At 45.6% G+C, this 22,244-nt stretch overlaps 2 protein-coding genes across 3 annotated transcripts in view; one reads left to right on the top strand and one right to left on the bottom strand.

Moving 5' to 3' along the window:
• The window catches only part of TPCN1 (two pore segment channel 1), a 71,419-nt gene extending 56,817 nt beyond the window's left edge, over positions 1-14,602 (bottom strand). The window contains exon 1 of the mRNA XM_031442864.2: positions 14,489-14,602. The gene's annotated coding sequence lies outside the window, so the exon portion shown is untranslated. The remainder of the gene's footprint in view (positions 1-14,488) is intronic.
• Positions 83-21,585, top strand: IQCD (IQ motif containing D). Of its 2 annotated transcripts, none has more exons than XM_010998682.3 (5): positions 83-224; positions 14,271-15,086; positions 17,550-17,783; positions 19,515-19,586; positions 21,099-21,585. In XM_010998682.3, exons 2-5 carry the CDS (start codon positions 14,289-14,291, stop codon positions 21,450-21,452), a joined length of 1,458 nt encoding a protein of 485 aa, XP_010996984.3. In that variant the 5' UTR covers positions 83-224; positions 14,271-14,288; the 3' UTR covers positions 21,453-21,585. The 2 variants fall into 2 exon arrangements, with proteins under 2 accessions (XP_010996984.3, XP_064337234.1); XM_064481164.1 differs by lacking the exon at positions 83-224 and adding an exon at positions 12,224-12,282.
• Positions 21,586-22,244: the final 659 nt, after the last annotated feature.

Genomic DNA, 22,244 nt, shown 5'->3' with positions numbered 1-22,244 from the left:
GAGGGAGGCCCGAGTCTTTCAATTGGTGGAGGGTCAGAAAGACGGTACTCCTGATTGGTCAGTCTTCAGCAGGTGGAGCGAACTGATCGGAATAAGGAATTGAATGGTGAAAAGCAGAGTCAATCAGACGCCGAGCCCCGCCTTCTGAGATTGGTGGGTAACCTAGCAACGCAAGCACAGCGTTGGTTAATCACGAATAGAAAAACCTAAAGTCCTCCGAGCAGGTGAGTGCCCAGGTGGGGAAAGGCTGGAGATGAGGGAGAGATGTTAAGTGGGGTCTCGCTCGCTATCCTTTGGCTCTCTGAGGGATCAGTAACCCCCCACAGCGAGCCTGTCCCCGCCTAAAGGACCCTGCTCTCCAGCCCCTGCCACAGTCTGACCCTCCCCGCAAGGACTACTGGGCATCCTTTTCGGTGTCTCCGCCTCTACTCTGCCCCTCCACTTCTCCACTTCATGATCCCTCTTCCTCATCGGTAAAGCGTGGATGATACTAGTCAAGTGGAGTCACATCATAGTTAACTAATTTCAAATCAAACGCATGTTGGGAGGAGGAGAGAGAGAGCAGTTTTTTAGTCCCCTACCATTCTGCCTGGGGTGAGCATACAATGAAAGTCAGTGTTTAACTTGGGTAATTTTGATTATACCAATTTTGGAACTTAACTCCCATCCTTGTCCTTAAAATATTATTTCATTTACATACTTCAAACAAAGGCTTGTTGTGAGGACTAAATGAGGTTAAGGCACAAAGTAGGGGTTGCCAGGGGCTGGGGGGAGGGGGAAACAGGGAGTTATTTAACAGTTACAGAGTCTCAGTTGGGGATGATGAAAAAGTCCTGAAGGTAGATGGTGGTGATGGTTGCAAATAGATGTGAATGTAACAATGCCACTGAATTGAAAATGGTTTTGATGGTAAACTTTACGTTATGCATATTTTTATCACAATAATAATTTTTAAAAAAGCAACTGTAACTCTGGACAAAACTACAGTGCTATATTAGCACTCTGAAAAATCAACCAAAGGCACAGAACAAACTAAGAGCTTTTATTCATAAAACCAGTTTGTAGTGTATTTACCTGAGGCTTCTCTGGTGTCCCCATCCCCAGTTCTATCAGCGTAATAGTTCAACTAGGGTGGTAGTCCATGAAAACCGGTAGCTTCACTGTCGCTGTCTGATAGAGCTCACTTGATTTGGAGGATTGTTGGCTAAAGTGACCATCTTGGTGGGAAGGAAACAGGGGAGGCCAGCAGCTCCAGCGGTCCAAGTTTGTAGTCCTATTTGGCACAAACAATGGACTGAGAGCTTGGAGTTCCTGGTAGTGAGGCAGCCGTAGGGGGCGTGATGAGTTCCCTGTATGTCCTGATTGACCAGAGGTTATGCACATGTATAGTAGAGACCAGAGCAGGGCCAAGCCACTTACACATCCCTGGCCATTGGAGCCAGTGTAGACGTGTGTGCTGAGTGCGTGCTGCACGCACCAGCAGTGAATAGAGGTCTTACTGGCTTAAAGTTTGAACATAACCTCTGACCTACTTTTGGCTGAATATTAAACTATATAGATACAGAGATGACCCCTAGGAAGCCAGATTTTAAAATATGAAAAAAAAAAATTGAGCAGAGACATCAGTAGCTGCACACTGGGGAGGAGACCAGCTTGACAGATTTAGCCCAGCAAGTAAATTACCAAACACTCAAGCAAAATAAAAACAAGAACAACAATCATTAGGAAGGAAATAATCAGAAGACAGAGTTGCTATAAATAAATAATCCCTCTAAAATTTCCAGTATTCAATAAAAATTGTGAGATGTGCAAGAAACAAGAAAGTGTAAACATACTCGGGAAAAAAAAAGTCGACAGAAACTGCCTCTATGCGTCCCCAGATGTTGGCTTTAGCAGACAAAGACTTCAAAGAAGCTATTATAAATATGTTCAAAGGACTAAAGGAAACCATGTTTAAATAATTAAAAGAAGGTAAAATAACAATGACTCATGAAATAGAAAATATGTAGTATTCCAAAACATACTGTGATAAATTAAGATGCATCTTATAATCCCTAAATCAACCACTAAGAAAAATAACTCAAAAAATGGTTTAAAAATCAACAGAGGACTCAAAATAGTGGCCTAAAAATATTTAACACAATAAAAGGCAGTAAAGAAATAACAGGAGAACAAAAGAAGACTTAAGACGAAACAAATTTAAAAAAACAGTAAAATGGCCCATGTAAATCCAACGACATAAATAACTTAATGTAAATTATTAAATGTAAATGGGAAAAACATTTCCATCAAAAGGCAGACATTGCCAGACTAGATTAAAAATGTGATACCAAACTATATGCTGCCTACAAGAGACCCACCTTAGATTCAAAGACACAAAGGGGCTCAAAATAAAAAGTTGGTATTCCTGCAAAGAGTAACCATAAGACAGCTGGAGAGGCTATACTGCTAACAGACAAAATTGACTTTAAGACAAGAAATATTACTAGAACAAAGAGGGACATTGGATATATTGATAAGGAAAGTCAATGCATCAGCTAGACTGACCAAGAAAATGAGAGAGGAAACACAAATTACCAAAATCAGAATTAACTTAAAGGATTATGAGGAATATTTTGGACAACTTTATGCCAAAAAATAAGACAACTTAGATGAAGTGGATGAATTCCTAGAAAGACAAATTATTAAAAGTGACTCAAGAAGAAAGAAAAATTGAATAGACTCGTAACAAGTAAAGAGATTGAATTCGAAATAAATAATCTTCCCTTAAAGTAAAGCCCAGTGCTAGAGGTCTTCACTGGTGAATTCCATCAAATACTTAAAGAAGAAATAATACTAATCCTTCACAAATTCTTTCAGAAAATAGATGAGGACGGAACACTTCCCCACTCATTCTGTGAAGCCAGTATTACCTTGATGACAAGGCCAGACAAAGACATCACATGAAAAGAAAACTTTTGACCCAGAGTCTCACCAAATCTGGCCTATCAACTGCTTTTGTAAATAAAGTTTTATTGGAACAGAGACATGCCCATTTGTTTACGTATCGTCTATGACTGCTTTTGCTCTCCAACAGCAGAGGTGAGTAGTTGCATCGGAGGTTCAACAGCCACCAATCCCCAAAGACTCACTATTTGGTCCTTTATAGAAAAAGTTTGCCAACTCCTGCCACAGACCAATATCCCTCAAGAACACAGATGCAAAAATATTAGCAAACCAAATTTAGCCACATATAAAAAGGATTATACACTATGAAATTTATTCCAAAAATGCAAGGTTGCTTTAACATTTGATAAACTATTAATGTAATATGCCATATTAATAGAATAGGTGAAAAAAAAATGCATGGTCATCTCAACAGATGCAGAAAAAGCATTTAACAAAATCCAACATCCATTCACAATAAAACTCTCAATAAGTCAGGAATAGAAAGGAACTTTCTCAACCCAATAAGTGTATCTACAAAACACCCACAGCTAATATACACTTATTGGTTTCCCCTAAGATTGGGAACAAGTTAAGAATGTTTGCTCTCATTACATCTAGTTTACGGAAGGTTCTAGTCAGTGCCATGACGGGAAAAAAGAAATTAAAGGTATCCAGACCAGAAAGAAAAAACGTAAAACTGTCTTTATTCACATATGACATCATCCTATATATAGAAAAGCCATAGGAACTCACACAAACTACTAGAACTAATAAACAAGTTTAACAAGGTCACAATATTTTAAAAATCAATTGTATATATTATAATAAATGTGTGCAACTAACGCTCTGAAAATGAAATTAAAAGAACGATTCAGGACAACATCAAAAGAACAAAATACCGAGAATAAAGTTAACAAAACATCGCTAAGAAAATTAAAGAAGATCTAGATAAACTGAGAGACATTTATGTTCATGGATTGGAAGATTCAATGTTGGGAAGATGTTTTTTCTCCCCAAAATGAGCTAGAGATTCAATGTAATACCTATCAAAAATCCAGCAGGCATTACTTGTAGAAATTAACAAAACGATCTCAAAATTTATAAGAATGCAAAGGGTCTAGAATAACCAAAATAATTTTGAAAAAGAACAAAGTTGGAATAAAATTTATACTGCCCAGTCTCAAAACCTTCTATAGAGCTATAGTAATCAAGACAGCGTGGTATTTGCCTGAGGATTGCATATAAATCAATGGAGCAAAACTGAGAGATGAGAAATAAACACGTACATTTACTGCCAATTGATTTTCAACAAAAGTACCAAAATAATTCAATAGAGAAAAGATAATCTTTCCAACAAAGGGTGCTGATACAAGTGGATATCCGTATGCCAAAAAATTAACTTAGACTCTTACCTCACCAATACATAAAGATTAACTCAAAATGGATCATAGACCTAAATATAAGATCTAAAACTGCAAAAACCTTAGAAAAAAAATTAGAAGAAAATATTCATGACTTTGGGTTAAGCAAAAAGTTCTTAGATACAACACCAAATCACGAAGCCATCAAAGAAAAAATTGACAAATTGGACTTCATTAAAATTAAAACCTGAGCTTCAAAAGACATTTTCTTAAAAAAATGAAAAGACAAGCCATAGACAGGGAGAAAATATTTACAAATCATCTATCAGATAAAAGACTATATCTGAGAATATGTAAATAAACTCTTACAACTCAATTAGAAAACAAACAAGCCAAGTTTTAAATGAGCAAAAGAAATGAAGAAACATTCAAACATCAAAGGCAGACATCACCAAGTATTGGTATATGTATGGAGAAACTGAGATTCTTATACACTGCTGGTGGGCACATAAAATGGTACAACCAATTTGCAGTACAGTCTGGCAGTTTCTTAAAAGAGTTAAACATACATTCTCCACACAACTAAGCAACTCCACTTCTAGGATTCTATCCAAGAAAAATGGAAACATGTCCACACAAAGACTTCTATATGAACGTCCTGAGTGGCATCATTAATAATAACCCCCAAACTGGAGACAACCCAAATGTCCTTCAACAGGCGAATGGCTAAAAAGAGGTTGGGCATTGGTTTCTGGCCAAAAGAACATTGTGTGTAAAGATCCTGGTGCTCTGAGCACTTTGGAGAAGGCCAGTGTGGCTGCAGCACAGAGAGTGAGGGCAGGATGGCTTTGAGATACGGCTGGACAGGTAGGTTGGAGCCAATGAGAAGAAATTTCATCAAAAGAGTGAAGGGCTTCATACAGCCATTATGGAAAACAGTATGGAGATTCCTTAAAAAATTAAAAACAGAGTTACATATGCTCCTGCAACCCTACTCCTAGGTGTATACCTGGAGGGAACTCTAATTCAAAAACATACATGCACCCCAGTGTTCATAGCAGCACTGTATACAATAGCCAAGACATGGAAGCAACCTAAATGTCCATCAACAGATGACTGGATAAAGAAGTTGTGGTATATTTATACAATGGAATACAACTCATCCATAAAAAAGAATAAAATAATGCCATTTCCAGCAACATGGATGGACTTGGAGATGGTCATACTAACTGAAAAAAGCCAGAAAGACAGAGAAAAATACCATGAGATATCACTTATATGTGGAACCTAAAAAAATGAGACAAATGAACGTATTTACAAAACAGGAACAGACTCACAGACACAGAAAACAAACTTACGGTTACTAGGGGTCATAAAGGTGGGGTAGAGGGATAAATTGGGAGTTGGGGATTTGCAGATACTAACTACTATATATAAAATAGATAAACAGCAAGGTCCTACTGTATAGCACAGGGAACTATATTCAATACCTTCTAACAGCATATAATGATAAAGAATATGAAAAGGAATATATATATATATATGCTCACACACACACATACATATAACTGAATTACTTTGCAGTACACCAGAAATCAACACAATGTTGTAAACTGACTATGTCCTTCAGTTAAAACAAAAAAAAGTGAAGGGCTTGATCCTTCTCACTCTGCACATCCCCTGGCCCTACCAAGGCTTCAGTCACCATCTGTATGGCAATAGCTCTCACACTTCTGTCTCCTTTCTGAGTCTTTCTTGAAATCTACTCCGGACAGCCACCCGCTCCTGCACATCTCCTCGCAGATGTCCCACCTAGCAGCTGCTAGTCTGTACCATGCCTCGGTATGAATAAGGAAGAGGTGTCTCTCTGGGCACACACAGCTTCATAGTTTCAAGACTTGGTAACTGGACAGCACGTTCTAACATCACTAAACCCACAAGCCCTCAAACCCTGCCTCTCTTCCAGTCTTCACCCTTTGGATAAATACCACAACGACCCAACCAGTATCCAAGCCAGAACACTGGACATCATCCCTAACTCATTCTGCTCCCTCCTTCTCCACATCCCATCCTTCTCATCTAATTGATTCTATCTTCTCGGTATTTCTGGAGCCCATCCACTGCCTTGTCCCTGGTTCTCTTCCCTAGACCACTGCGACAGCCTTCCAAACTGGTCCTCCTGCCGCCTTGCACCTGCCAACCCTTTAACCACAATTTTCCATGCTGCAGATTTGGTCTTGTCGCTCACTCCCTGCTTAAAATTTACTCCTCCCAGAACCTTCAGTTCCTCCCTTTGAGCAATGAGGGAAGCTGTCGTGGCTGAATTTTCTAACCCATCAAATCAGGGTGATTTTCTTATTCCCCGACCCACCACCACCTCCTGCTGTTAGGGGAGCAAGAGGAAGTGAGACTGGATAACCAGGCCAGGCCAGGACAAAAAGCCAAGTTGGGAAAATGGTGGGCAAGTCAAGAGTAAGGAGGGGTGAGTCCCGAGGTCACTGAATATTAAAAACTTGTTGGAAGAAGGCAAGAACATAACCCACCTTCCCCTTTCCCAGATTTCACCCTCCACCTAGAAAGCCCCAAACAGCCTTTTGATTGAAAGTCAGCATCAATATCTTTGCCTCCAGGCTGGATACGCTGCCGGGGGCATCCCAGCCAGAGCTCTGCCGTGGCTCTGGGCCAGGCACCCCTCGGGAACACGCTTCAGGCATTGACGGTTGGATGTAAATGGCAGGGTTTTAGCTTGGGGTTTTCACTTGATTTACAGTAAAAAACTGAATTGAAGGGGTGAGTCTTTCCTGCTGACTCAGTTGCTAAATTCCCCCCACGCACTTCCCTTTTTCCCAGAGCCCAGGGTGGTGAGGCCAATGCGCTACCTGATTTATCCCTCAAAAACTAACAATCATTCCCCTTTGAAGAGAGCTTTTAACTCTCCAAAGGCCTTTCCCATCTATTAAATCATCCCTTCTCCACCCAGCTCCCTTCTGATGTGGCTGGAACAGGTGTCATGTCCCCAGATGCCAAAGAGATAAAGGACTTACCTAGACTTGCTCCAAGAGCCCCTGGCAGGGGAGTGCCACACCACCCCGTCTCCTAAGACCCAGACTGTGAATCTGATCTTGATTCTGTGGTGGCTTATTACTTTTGTGTTGTTTTGTTTTGGAGGGGAGGTAATTAGATTTATTTATTTTTACAGGAGGTACTGGGGATTGAATCCAGGACCTTGTGCGTGCTAAGCATGCGCTCTACCACTTGAGCTATACCCTCCCCCAATGATGCCTTTTGGATGGTACCAATTTCAACTTGACAGAGCTGGGCTAGGCTTGGGCAAGCCTTCCTTTGAACCTGGATGGAGCACTGGACTTAGCATGGGTGAGGCCTGGAGTTTTATAGGGGAGCCAGGCCACTGTGGTCTAGACCAGTGGTTCTCAGCCACTGGCACCCCCACCCCCACCCCACAGGGACATCCGGCAATGTCTGGGGATACTGCATCCCCAACTGGTCAGAGTTCATGGTGGGAGAAGGGTGCTACTGGCATCAAGCGGGCAGAGGCCAGGGATGCTGCTAGAAGTCCTGCAACACACAGAACAGCCCCCACAGGAGAGAATCATCTGACCCAAAGTGTCAGTAGTGTGGAGACTGAAAAACCCTGCTCTGCCCTCCTCTGGTATTTTCGCATACACAGACGCACGCACGCACACACACATGCACACACAGTTTACCTTCAAGTCCTAGTCAGTGGAACTGAAAACAAAAGGGGTTTAAAAAAAAAAATCAAGCTTATTTGAGGGGGAGGGAATAGCTCAAGTGGTAGAGTGCATGCCTAGCATGCTGAGGTCCTGGGTTCAACCCCTGGTACTTCCAGGAAGAAAATAAATAAGTAAACCTAATTACCTCTCCCTGCAAAAAAAATATTTTTTTGTTTTTTTAAAATCAACATCATTTGAAATACAGAGCATCAGGGGAAAGTATCTCTTTGTCCTTAGTTCTCAAATAATAAATAGCAGGAGGTTATACCCTATGACCAATGAAATGCCTTTACCATGGGGGCTTTTGAGCACAGATTGTTTTTTTTAACCATAAAGCCAACAAAGAAACACATTTTCCTCCTCCACCCAGCACACACGTTTAAATACAAAACACACACGTTTAAACACAAAAGAGTACTTACTACATGCAGTGCGCTGTAATATTTTCTATTCTATTTCGTTTATTTTTAATGCTAGTCCCAACTGGCAAATTGATTTCACCACTCACGAAAGGGTTCACAACCCTCAGTTTAAAAGACTCTTCTTGAGGGGTTCAATCCCCAGTACCTCCTCCAAGCAGAAATCAATAAATAAACCTAATTACCTCTCTCCCTCATAAAAAAAACAGTACAGAAGACTCTTCTTCAACATAATCAGTCAGGAAAAGCCAGTGTCTTACATTTAATAAGATTGCGATTTAAATATAAATATGTATATTTTTTAAGTGGGGGAAGTTTATTTTAGAACCTAAATTCACTGCTAGGAAAGTATTCCTTCTCTCTGAAACAGCCAAAGTGATACTATCCACAGTTGCATATAACCAGAAATAAACACTTCAAAAGCTACACTGCCAAGAGAGGAATTTAAAATTGTGATGAATTAATTTGCAAGGAGGAGGAGACTGGAAAATGGTGAGCGGTTTCAGGGATCTCTGTCCTCCTCCATCACTCACAGAAAAACATGAAGAATGCAGAAATCTGCAAAATTTAAAACAGAAATAGTAAAAAGGAGTAAAAAAAAACGGATCCGTTTTGGCTCTTTATAAACCTTTCTGCACAAAAACAAATATATATTATTTTGAGGAAAAATACATCTTATATATTAAGAAGTAGTCAAATGTTAATATTAATTGTATTTTTTTTTTTTTTTGGTGGAGGGAGGTAATTAGGTTTACTTATCTTTTTTTTGTTCTTAGGGGAAGTACTGGGGATTGACCCTGGAACCTCACACATGCTAAGCATGAGTTATACCTTCCCTCCCAATTGTATCATTTTGAAAGTCATCATAAAAGCTAAACATTCTTGAGGGGAGGGTATAGCTCAAGTGGTAGAGTGGTTTAGCATGCACGAGGTTCTGGGTTCAATCTCCAGTACCTCCTCTAATAAATAAATAAATAAATAAATAAACCTAATTACCGACCCCCCCCCCCCAAAAAAAAAGGAAAACTGAAAAAAAATCTTAAAAAAAAAAGAAGCTAAACATTCCTGGGTCAGGACTTCATTTCACACTCACAACGATTCTACCAAATGTGGGTTCTGTTACTGTCCCCATATTACTGACAAGGAAGCCAAAGACACTTAGAGACTTTAAGTGACTCACCTAAAGCCACACAGCGAGGAAGTGGTGATCCCCTGGGACTGAACTCCGAATTTGTCTGACCTTGGAACCCACAAACTTAATCACTGTGCAGTAGGCCCTTTTTTTGCCTTTCAGCTTCTGAGATGCGGGTTCAGAAGGTCAAGCGAATTTGCCTAGGGTTATAGCCGTGGCCAGTGGCCAGCAGAGAGATGTTCTTGACAACCATCAGCTTAGAATTCTGTCCTCGGGAGCCCATTCCCTTCCAACCTCAGCCTCTGTTAAGGGTCCTCTTGTCTCCAAAACGCGGGATAACATTGCAGCCCGCGGTCACAGAGCCATCACCACCGATGAGATCCTGTCTGTGAATACCTCCAGTGTTCACTGCTACAGCCCCAGCCTGGGAACCTTTTGCAAGCCAAACGGAATCCACAAAACATGGGTTCTCAAAAAGGACGACAGAGGATTGGGTAATACTTCAAAAGTGGCGATAGGAAAAACACAAAAAACACAAAAAAATGCAGCTAAACCATGAAAAAACCAAAACAGATTTAAATCTTTTATTTTAAAATTCCAAGCCCCGAGTTAAGGGATGGGGAAAAAAATCCATAGACCAGATCCTGGCTCACCATTTTTCACTATGAAAATGTGACACTGGGGGAGAGTGTTGCTGAGCAGTAGAGCGTATGCTTAGCAGGCAAGGGTTCAATCCCTAGTACTTCCTTTTTTTAATATATATATTTCTTTATTTTAATTGAGCTGTAATTCACATATCATAAAATTCACCATTTCAACTGCCTGATACCTCCATTAAAGTAAATAAATTAACTACTTTCCCTTCACCCCCCAAAAAATGCAAATCAAATCTAGCACTTATATTTATCAATAATTTATGATATAATATGTTACATAAATATATATAACAAATATGAATATTCATATCTATCACTGTTAATTTGATTGACTGCTATAGGAATTGAATTTTGAACACATCTGTTCTCTATATCTCTACGAGACAGGACTCATTGAAACTGGACCAGCAAAGGATGATTCTACTATGTTCAACATAGAAGTCAATCTTAAAATTGACAGACTGGGCAGAATAGCGGCTGTGGGGTGCAGACTCCTGAGACAGATTGCCTGGGCTGAAACCCCAACTCTGTCACTTACTAGGTGTAAACTACAGAAACAGCTAGACTCTCTCTGCCTCGCTTTTCTCTCCTGTAACACGGAGGGAATAAAAGCACCTACTTCATGAGACTGTTGTGAGGAATAAAGGAGTTAGTTCGTGTAAAGCATTTAGAACAGCGTTGGGTATGCAGTGAGTTACCAAGAGTTAGTATTAAAATGGCATTCTTTAAAATGAGAGGCCCTCCACCTCTACGTACACACACTCTCCAATATTTTTTTTTAACACCCTCTGACCTCTCCACAGACCAGTGCTGGATTTGTAGGGTAGTCGTAGGTGTTGGGTTTTCATCTCCTTTTTCTCCTCAGGGGATAAAATATATATAATTTACCTCAAACCTTTTTTTTTTTTGCCTTCAAAATATTCCGAGAGCGAAAGTAATAAAACATCCAACAAGCCCATTTGAATGAAGACGAGGTCTAATTTGCATGATAAAGATACATTTCCATTTATAAAGTTCATCAGCAGAATTAATGACAAATAAAAGGAAGATCCAATTAAAGTTCCCCATCCGTTAACAACCTTGCTTCACTCTCAGGGCAGGAATTTTAAAAGGAGAAATGATTTAAATATTAAGGTTGGTGGCATTAAGAAGGACATGAAATGATCATATTAGAATTCAAGGAAAAGAGATTCTCCAGTGATTTTTGTCATCAGAGTCAGACGCGTGTCCCCCGATCCCAGTTCCACCGGCTTTTTCTCGTTCACCCAAATGAGCTGTCAGGAACTGACAAGCATCGTCATAATCAAAGAAAACAAGTTTGCCCTTTAAAGCAAAAGAGGTAATTTGGCTGAAAGCAAATTGGAAACATTTCCTATAACGTTGCGTTTCCAGCCGTGCTCTCTGAAGAATTCAGGCGTTTTGATTTATGCTAGAGAGCTTTGGGGGCCGATGCAGAGAAGTGCGTTCATTAAACACTTTGTTCACATTCATCCTGTGGCCGCGAGGCAAAGATCCGTCATCCTCAGAGAGGCAGAGGACGCTCCGTGGCTGTCCCTAATGTTATTTTCAGGAAAAGCCTTAAGGAACATGCAAGACTGACTAGGGAGCAGGAAGTGGGTGGGAATCAAAGAGATGGCACAGTGACGCCCTTCTCACCTCAGCCCTCTGCTCCCAGAGGCTCCCGATTTGGGAGTCATTTTTCCCAGCCAAGGAACACAGCATCCTTAGCACCTGACCTGGCTGCCTTTCTTCCTGTTCTTTGTCACATTAGGTGTTTCTTTGATTCCCTCCCTTTCTCTCTGTTTACTCTCTGCTTTGGGAAGCTGAAGGTATCTTTTGTGGCTTCAGGTATCACGTCTTTCTCCCCTGCCTTCATATCTCCATCCCCAAGGTCTCCCTGGAGCCCCCTGGACCTGGTGCTGCCGGTTGCCTGGAGTATTTTGTCAGCTAGAGGTCTTTGATTGCAAGCAACAGAAGCTGACCCTGGCTAAGCAAAATGGTGAAGGGAAAGCTGAAGAACCAGGTCTCTGAAAGGTCAGCAGCCAAGGAAGTAAAAACACCCTAACTGGTCTACCTGCCAACAGACCTTTCTCTATGAATCATCCATTACAACAGATCCTTCTCAAGCATCTAATTGTATCCTGTTACACTCTTCCTGAAATCAAAATGGATCCTAATTTCCTACAAGATAAACTCCAATGTCCCCACTCTGGTGCTGATGGCGGGTCATAATCTCCACCTACTCTATGAATACAGCTTCATCCCCTGCCTTCTGTAGTTGCTGAACCTACACGTGTGCATGTTTCACATCCCAAACTAGGATATAAACTCTGGGAGGACAGAAATTAGACCTTGCATCTTTTTTTATACCCCCAGGGTTCAATAAATGCCTAAATAGGTGACTACAGGGATGATCTTTATTGCAGGGAGCAAGAGCAGATGGAAGCAGGCCAGTTAAACTCTTAAATCACCCAAGTGAGCGATATTAAGGCCCTTACTCGATGGCGGAGAGGCTGCTGAGAAAGAAGTGGACTGGGGGCTATCAAGGAGAGAACACAGATAACTGGGTGGTGCACTGGATGTGGAGGGGAAGGAAGAATCTGGGTGGCACTCAGGATTCTGGCTTAGGCAACAAGGGAGGCAGAATTGCTGATCGTCAAGACAAGGGATAAAGAATCAGCAAGGTGAGGGGTGGGGACATGTTGAGGTCCATCTTGGACACAGAATGTTGGGAGGTCCAGCCGATCCTGGGCAGTAGGCATTCACTAGGTCTGGGCTAATAATATTAGTTATTTATTGAGCACTGACAACGTTCAAGATCTGTGCCAGGAACTTCCCATCGAATCCCTGTTTAATGGCTGAGGAACCCCAGGGTCCCCCAGCAAGGATCTGAACCGTAGTGGGGCTGCTGCAAAGCTAGGATATCATGCCATATATGCCACATAAATCACTGATTCCTGATTGCCGCCGTAGATTTTTCTTTTAAATAAGCTTTTAGTTTTGTAATAATTATAGGTCTACAGAGAAGTTGTGAAGGTAGTACAGAGAATTCCCATGTGCCCTTCATCCAGCTCTCCCTGATGTCAATATGTTACATAACCACGGTGTTTGTCAAAACTAAGAAATTAACATTGGTACGATGCTACGAACTCAACTTCGACTTTATTTGGATATCACCAGTTTTCCTGCTAATGTCTTTCTCTGTTCCAAGAACCAATTCAGGATACAATACTGCATTTAGCAAAACAGTTTTTAAAACTACATTCCGAAGTCATTGTTCAGCCCCACCCTGATTTTTTCAAATCCATTCTTAAAGTCCAATGCAAATGGGCTGTGCTGGTCCCAGTGCTGTTTGCCCTCAGCACCATTATTTGCTCTGTCCCTCTTCTGCTCTGTGTCTCAGGCTGCCACCCCCGCAGGATGCATTGCCCAGGCTCCCTTGTCAGCTGGTTTCCCACAGGGTTTGGCCAATGGGAGGCACTGGTGTTAGATAGGAGGAAGGGAGGAAGGGAGAAAGGCAGTATTTCTCCCCTTCTCTCTGCTTTGGGCTGCGTTTCCGGCAGTGGCCGCAGGGGCTATCGCTCCTCCTGGACGGGAAATGGCTGTGGCTCCAGCTTCCCCTGGGTGACCCCGAGCCCCAAGCTCACCCCCTCCTCCTCCTGCGTGGCTTCCTGCCATTGACAACTGGGTCGCTTCCCCTTCCCCCGACTGGCCTGTCAACTCTTTCATCACCCCGTGTAACCAGTTTGCTGTGTTTAAACACTTAGAATGATGTCTGCATTCCTGGGTGGTCCCTGCCTGACACATGTGCCTGAGACCCACCTCCACACTTGGTCCTCCTGCCCTTGGGGCCCTGACACTGTCACAAAGCTAGAAACTGCTTTCCGTGAGAGGTTCTGTGTAAAAGCTGTGGAGCTCCTAAGATGAACTCTCAGTGTCAAGGGTTGATGGCGGCTGGGGTCACAGCAGCCAGTTCCGATGTCAGCGCGGCTCTGCTAACTGCTCACTCCTCCCCTTTTCAGGGTTGCCAGAGACAATACATGGAGGAGACCCAGACAGTCTACCAAGGTCTCGATCTCTCAGGGCGCACAAAGGCTGCTAATAAAATGGCTTTGGACATGCTCGCCGTGGCCCCTCTCTACCCGGGCCCTGACATCAACAAAATAAGGCTGATAGCAGAGACAACCAAAAAGTCAACCACCCCACCGAAACTCTTGGTCCCCACTGAGACCAAACTCACCACCACTGAGACCAAGAGGATCATGTCCGTCCTAGACGACACCATCCACAAGGTGGAGTTGGTGACCCTGCTGTCATACGTGGCGTCCAATCCCGAGGATCTGGAGAGGATGCTGGGGGAGGACATCATGAAGGCAGTGAGAGAGCACGGGCACCTTTGCCAGATCCTCCTGGATCACGTCGGTTACCTGCAGGAGGAAGAACGGCAGTTGCAGGAGGAAGACGTGTTCGAGGATGAACCGTGGTTCCAAGACCGCCTCCTCTCCATAGAGCTGCAGAGATCCCACCTCCCACCACTTGTGCAGCAGGTCAAAGAATCCACCAAGGACATCGTGAGACTCCTGCTCAATAACCCCCAGGCAGCAGCCAGTCTCCTGCAGGTGCAGCCACTTGGCAGAAGTGCAGAAGCCCAGAGTTTTATTGATAGCCTGATAGAGCTCCGAGGTTTCCTGTTTGAGAAGCTACTCACTAGCCCCATGGAAGCCAGAGACAAGGCTCAGTTTGTACAGGACATCAGCAGACGGAATCGGAGGAACCAGGAAATCATCGACACGCTGGAAAATGAATTGGCAGCATGCGTGAAGAACAGGGATGCAGAGGTATCACTGGACAGCATAGGTCATGTTATGGAAGGAGCCCCAGGGAGGGGCCCAAATCTTTCGGCAGTTGGGTTTTTCCTCAGTGATTTAAATAGCTGTTTTCATTCATTTACTCCGCATATATTGTTTTGAGCACTTACCAGTTGGCAGGTCTTATAAAGAAAGCCTACATGGTTCCAGCCTCATGGAGTTCACTGCAGGGAAGGCAGGGCTTAAAGAGGTGATTTAATTACAGTTTTGAGAAGTAAAGGGCAGGGTAAGTATAGGGTGCTATAAGAGAGTGTTAGAAGGGGAGGGTATAGCTCAGTGGCAGACCATATGCTTAGTATGCACAAAGTCCTGGGTTCAATCCCTGGTACCTCCATTAAAAAAAAAAAAAAAAAAGTGTTACAGGAGACCTGAACTTTGAACTCAGGAAACTAAAAGCCAAGACCTGAAGGAGAGGGAGTAAACCAGGCAAGTGAGGTAGGGAGGGACCTTCCAGGCCAGGGGCAGGCAAACCTTAGGCTTTGCTGGCAGATCACACAGGGCCTTGGACGCCTAATCAGAGAATATGGTCTTTGTCCCGAGGGCAAGGGGTGGGTGGAGGGGTGGGGGGGTGAGAGCTCCAGAAGAATTTTTAAGAAGAGAAAGGATAACATGATCCTGATCTATTAATAACCACTTGGGGACACATATTCTTAATATACGTTTTCTCACAAAAGCCTTTAAAAGTCCCTGGGAGGTGACGTATAAGTTGCTAAAACAAAGAGCCTCAAAATAACAGTGGCTTAGTCAAGATGGAAATATATTTCTGTCTAGCCAGAAAGAGAAAGAAAAATACCATATGATATCACGCATATGTGGAATCTGAAAAGAAAAGAAAAGAAAAGAAAAGAAAAGAAAAGAAAAGAACACAATGAATTCATCTACAAAACAGAACCAGACTCACAGACATAGTAAACAATCTTATGGTTACTGGGGAAAGGGAGTGGGAAAGGATAAATTTGGGAGTTTGAGATTTATAAATGTTAGCCACTATATATAAAAATAGATTAAAATATATATATATATATATATTTCTGTCTAATAGGGAGTTGGCATAGGAGCTCTGCTTTGTAAAATTGTCAGGGGTCCAGGTTCCTTCTGGCTGGCATCTTTGCCATCACCTACATGGCACCTCTGTGGACCGGGAAGGTTTCCCCAGCTTTCTCCCAAGCTGTCGCCACTGGTCCAATCAACAGGAAGGAGAAAAGGGGAGGAGGGGCCTTCGTCCTGCCCTTTTGGGAGGCCACCTGGAATCAGCGTACAGACAGTTCTGAGCTACACCCAGTGGCTGGAGATGCTGGGGAAAGTGGTCTGTAGCTGGGGCCACGTTCCCAGTGAAACATTCTGCTGTACAGCCTTTCTAGGGGGAACAGATCCTGGGGAACAGCCAGCTAGTGCTACCATAGGCATTTTCATCACCCTGTGACCCATGAGAGGTCGTGGTTGGCCTCCCTCCCCGACGCAGGGGTGTCACTTAGGGACAGGGACGAGACACACAAGTGGCTTTGCTGGTCCCACTTGGGTGGTGGAAACAGCTTGGGGCTGCCAAGGTGGACAGATCTGGGGTCAAATTCCATTTTGGCCAGGTGGGCACATTTTATCAGATCCATCAGTTCTCACCGTGAAATAAGGAGGTGACACCAATAAGGTATGTTTTGTTGGGGTTGGCGGTGGGGGGGAATCCACAAGCAAAGCTCTGACTGCCAATAATACTACCTGCTCCAAAGCCAACACCTGGAGCATGAAGACTTGCCCACAGGACAGACTTGCCTCAAACCCGCCCCCCAGCACTCGATGAGACAGGCAGTGAGCTCAGAGCCCCCGCGGCCCCGCAGCCAGCTGCCCCCAGCCGAAGGCTCAAGTCTCAGAAGGAGACTCCAGCGCGTGTGATCAGCCTTTGGAGTTTACTTACGGGACAGCCCCACCCGCCCACCCCAATTCCTGTTTTAGAATCGACTGAGGGCAGGGGCCAAGCCAGGTCCGCGAGGGGACAGCTGGGTGGCAGTCCCTGCAGCATGTGTTTATCTCACGCTCCCAGCATCATGCCAGGTGTCTCTGCCAACTGGGCACTCCCCGACTGTGCCCTGGGCGGGCGTGTCGCAGCTGTCCCTGCTGTCCTGTGGCCTCGCTCCGGCACGCCTGTGCACTTCATTCATACCAGGAAACAGGGTGGTGGCCACGAACATGGGCCCTGGACCAGACAGAGCCGGCTTCATGTTCCAGCTCAGCTGCACAACCCGACAGACAACTCAATCCCCACTGAGCCTCAATTTCCTGGTCTCTGGTCAGTCTGTCCTCGTCCTTAGCCAGGGCTGGGGGTAGGGTTTGGCCAGGCAACGATGCTCTGCCCTAAGGGAGCCACAGTCACACCAGCCTCCCCTGGGATGATCGGTGATGACAGAGGTGTTAGCGGACCCTCTCTTCTTCCTGGCCCAGGTGGAGAAGGAGAACTTTGTGATCCAAGAACTGAAAAACCAACTGCACCAGGTGTGCAAGTTCTCAGAAAACAGCCTCCTTCGCACCAAGCTGGAGGCCGAGAAGCAGCAGAAGGCAGACTTCCGGGCCTCGCAGGCCAGGGTGGCCAAGATCCAACAGGACATCCTGATGCTGCGGTCACAGTTCCACAACCTGGTCTCGGAGAACTGGGAGGCGGAGCAGATGCTGAGGAAGGTGCCCTGGGGAAGTGGGGAGGGGGCGGAGGGAGGGCCAGTGTGCAGGGCAAGGCAGGGCTGCTCCAGCCACCCAGGGAGCAGCTCCACAGCACCCCCCAGGAGGACACAGGAGCAGAGGAAGCCCCAGGTTGAGGCCGCATCCATGGGGAGGCGGGAGGGAGCAGCACACAGGCCCAGGGGCTTGGGGGCAGAGAGATCGGGAACTTAGGCAAGTTCCTGAACTCCTTTGAGCCCTTGAGGAGAACACCCACCTGTCCTGCAAAGGAAATGACAGAGCACACAAGCCTCTGGCAAATCCCTGAAGTCCTTCTGAGCCTCGGGTTTTCACGTCTTTAAAATGAAAGTGATTAAAGAGGCCTTAATGAGTTAAAGTGAGAATTAAATGAGATGACAGGTAGAGAGCTGGTGCCTAGTAGGTGCTCAATAAGTATCATATCTTCATTTGCCTTTTCCCTCCTCTCAGCCAGGACCCAGGCCAGGTGTGTGCCCCCAGTTTGCTTCCAAATCCCTTTCCTCACAAAGGTTCCCAGATTCATTTTAGTCTCACAACTCTTTTGAGCATCTGATGGAAGCCACAGGCCTCTCCCCATAAAGAGGCATAGATGCACACACACATAGCGCTGGACAATTCCTGGGTCACAGGCCCCTGAAGCCAGCCCGTCCATGGGGCCCAAGTTAAAATTCTTGCTCTGTAGGATTAAGAAGCTGCTTTATTTCTTTAATTGAGGTGAAATCCACATAACATAAAATTAACCACTTTATTTTTTTTTAAATGGAGGTACCAGGAATTGAACCCAGGACCTCGTGCATGCTAAGCATGTGCTCTACCATTGAGCTCTATCCTCCCCGCCTTAAATGAACCATTTTAAAGTAAAGAATTCAGTGGCACTTAGGATATTCACGATGTTGTAGAATCACCACCTCTATCTAGTTCCAAAACATTTTCATCACCTCCAAATAAAACCCTGTACTCAGTAAGCAGTTTCTCCCCACTCTCTCCCCTCCCCCCAGCCCCTGGCAACCACTAGTCTATTGTCTGTCTCTATGGATTTGTCTGTTCTGGATGCTTCATGTAAATGGAATCAGACAATATGTGGTCCTCATGACTGGCTTCTTTCACTGGGCATCGCATTTTCAAGGTTCATCCACATAGCATTCACCAATATTTCGTCCCTTTTTATGGTTGAATAATATTCCATTGTATGTACAGGCATTAATCTTTTAAAAACAAAATTAGATCATGTTCCTCCACCGCACCTAAATCCACCCCCTTCCCAGCTTCCATCCCTCTTACACTAGAAACCAGACTCCTTCCCCTGCTGACACGTCCCCCATGACACGGCATCACTCTGATCTCACTGGAACCATGCTCCTCCCCAGCCACGCCATTCCAGCCACACTGGCTCAATTCCTGTTCTTTAAACATCACAAGCTTGTTCCCACCTCAGGGCCTTAGCAACTGCTGCTCCCTCTGCCCAGAAGGTCCTGGAGCCAGACTGCTGGCTTCCAATCCAGGACTTACCACCCGTTAGCCTCACGATCTTGGGCCAAGTGAGTTAGCATGTCTGATCCTCCGTGTCCTCATCCTTGAAGTGGAGGAGAACCTACCCCGTGGTGTGGATTCAGTGGGCGAGGTGTGACGTAGGGCCCGCTGATACAGAGCCGGCTCCGAGCCATTTAGCGCTAATATCAGCCTTTCGAACAATGACTAATTGAATTTTTTTTTTAGAAAAAATATAAAGTGGAGACGGAAATCGAGAACTGGATCCAGAAATATGATACGGAGATGAGTGAAAAGCAGGTATCTGTCTGCCTGAGTCTCTCAAGTGTGTTGCCCAAGATCCTCTAGGAATGGGGGGATGGGAGGAGAAGCTCTGGATGGTCCGTGGTCTGAGCCTCGCCTAGTGGCTTCTCTGCCCCTTCCTTAGGCTCAAGGGTTTGTCTAGCCTGGGGCAGTGAGGGGAGAGGTGGGAAAGGAAGGATCCAGAAGCTGTGAGCCACTAAGACGTGCCTGACACCAGGCCCAAAGATGGTGGCTCCACCTAGTGTCCACATCCCAGGCTCTCTGTTCCCTCCTCCCTCAGCTCCAGCCAGCACCTTCATCCCCACAAGCCAGGGCTCATCCCCACCAGATTCAGGCGTGAGCTTACCTCCACCACCTCACTGTCACTCAGAAACTTTCTACCGAGCGCTTGAGGTGTGCCAGGAGCTGGGTGACAGCGGCGAAGGAAGCCCCTGTCACCACTCAGAGGTTCTACTCTGGAGTCACTTACTAGCTGCGTGTGAAGCAAGGGACTTGACCTTTCTGAGCCCATTCCTGCACGGGATCAACCGAGACAGTGACACCCACACTGCGACCCTGGTGGGGATTCAATGAGGCACTGTTGTCACAAGTGCTTGTACAGCACTGGATCTGGCCTGGAGGAGGCGCTCAGGGAACGGCCGCCTATAAAACGGGGCGCCCTCAAGCCTCCACCCAGCTCTGTGATAACATCGGTGGCCCACAGCCCCGGCTCTGGGGGTGACATCAGCCTGTAGGAGTGGTCCAGTGTCAGGTGTGCTGTTCAGAGAAGGGCAAGTGGCGCCTTGCTCTGTGTGACACGAGTGCTCCAGGAACGGGGAGACGCAGGAGGCTGTGCTCTTGTTTCTCTGGTCCCGATGAGGGCGGTGGGTTGCTTGACGGCAGAGACCAAGTCTACTTAGCTCTGCGTCCTCTGGAAGTACTTCACTTCTGGTAGACGCTTGGTAAAGGTTAGTGCAAGGGAGGCAGGGAGGCAGGCGTAAAGTGAAGGAGAGGCTGTGGTTAAACAAAAGGGAGAATTCGGTCCCCTGAGAAAGGTCTTCTCTAGCTATCTTTGTGAAACGGACAGCTAGTATTTTTTATGTCCCCACTGTGTGCCTGGCGTCACACCTGGGAAATTGTGTCCATCCAGTCATTTAATACCGGAAACAGCTCCTACTCCTGCTCCGGGTTTGGAATTGTCCCCATGTCTCAGATGAGGAAAAATGAAGGCTTGAAAGGTGAAGCCCCTCGAGGTGTGGCCAAGCTGGAATGATTGGGAGACCAGTCTGCCCAGCCCACAAGCCGCATTCTTTCCTTGTTCCTGAAATTAATTCCTCTGGGTCCCTCCACAAGCTCGGATGGACCGCGTCACCTCTCCCATTCTCATCCGGGCCTCAGTTACAGGAAGGCTTAGTGTCAGTGGCACTGCTGGGGCAGAAGCCCCTTTGGGAAGGGTGGGAACGTGTGCAGAAGAGGGTGGCAGGCAGCGCACCGTGCCTGGAGATCCCCACCCCCTGACTCTCCCCCAAGGACGAGTACCAGGAGCTGGACATCATCCACAAGGAGGAGAAACTCCAGCTGGAGGAGCTGAAGCAACGGTACGAGGTGCTGATGGAAGAGTTTTCCCAGATCCAGGCCGAGCAGGAGATTAACACCAAGAAGAGGCTGGAGGCCGAGCAGGAGATGGTGCGCATGGTGCGGGCCGCCACTCTCATCCAGGCCCTGTGGAGGGGCTACCTGGTCCGTTCCATGCTCAAGTCCAAGAAGAAGAAGCGGGGCAAGAACAAAGTGAAGGACAAGGAGAAGGAGAAGGAGAAGGGCAAGGGCAAGGGCAAGGAGAAGGGCAAGGGCAAGGGCAAGGGCAAAGGCAAGGGCAAGAAATGAGTCCTCCCCACTGTCCCTGCCCAGACCCCTGCACTCCCCGTGACCTCGCCTCTCAGAGAGCCAGCCCGGAAGCCCCTGGGATAGGGAGCCCTGCAATTCATGGCTTTAACGCTTTTTGAAAATTAAAAACCAGTTAAACCACGGTCTACAAATAAACTTCACTCTACCCTGGGCCACTGGCTGCACACACGTCCATGCTGCACATGCCATTTCCAAGGGGAACACGCAGGCTGGGTGTCAGCACGCCACCATCCCTTCCTTTAGTCTCAGTGGAAAGCCAGACCCCAGGCTGTAGCCCCCTCGGTCCCAGACCAGAAGCTGCCATGACTGTGATGGCCACATCACCCAGCAGGGCAGCAGGGGGTGGGTCACAACGCCCACAAAGGGGGCGGGGCAGGCAGAGAGCTGCAAGAGAAAGAGGGAGGGTTTCAGGTATCAATTTGCCACAACTTCTCTCCCATTTAACACAGTGAAAATTCAGGGGTCCCGAGGTCATAAACCAGCAACCTCACATTGGCTTTATCTGGTGTCCAGGTAGTTGAACAATCTCTGTATTTTTTTAATTCACTGTCAGCATTTAAAAAATCAAGAGGCTACTACTTAGAAATACCTTTTCTGGGGAAACCTCATCATCCAGATAGCCGGGGCCTGCATGTCCTCTAGAAGTGAGCAGCAGTGCCCCCCTGGGATGGCAGAGACAGGTGGCCCCAGTCCCCACCACCCCTAACTGTCTCCCAGACATCACAGCCTTGTGTAAGTTGCCCCTTATCATCATACTTGGGTGGTGGCTGC

The sequence above is a fragment of the Camelus dromedarius genome, chromosome 31 (genome assembly GCF_036321535.1).
Source record: "Camelus dromedarius isolate mCamDro1 chromosome 31, mCamDro1.pat, whole genome shotgun sequence".
Classification (NCBI taxonomy): Eukaryota; Metazoa; Chordata; class Mammalia; order Artiodactyla; family Camelidae; genus Camelus; species Camelus dromedarius.
Note: the sequence above shows the minus strand (reverse complement) of the source record. Positions and strands in the feature narration are given on the sequence as shown.

Excerpts from the sequence above, each read along its gene's own strand:
- IQCD (XM_010998682.3), top strand. The coding sequence starts at position 14,289 with ATGGAGGAGACCCAGACAGTCTACCAAGGTCTCGATCTCTCAGGGCGC. Across the intron at positions 15,087-17,549 it reads TGAAGAACAGGGATGCAGAG|GTGGAGAAGGAGAACTTTGT; the intron begins GTATCACTGGAC and ends TTCCTGGCCCAG. Across the intron at positions 19,587-21,098 it reads CGGAGATGAGTGAAAAGCAG|GACGAGTACCAGGAGCTGGA; the intron begins GTATCTGTCTGC and ends CTCTCCCCCAAG.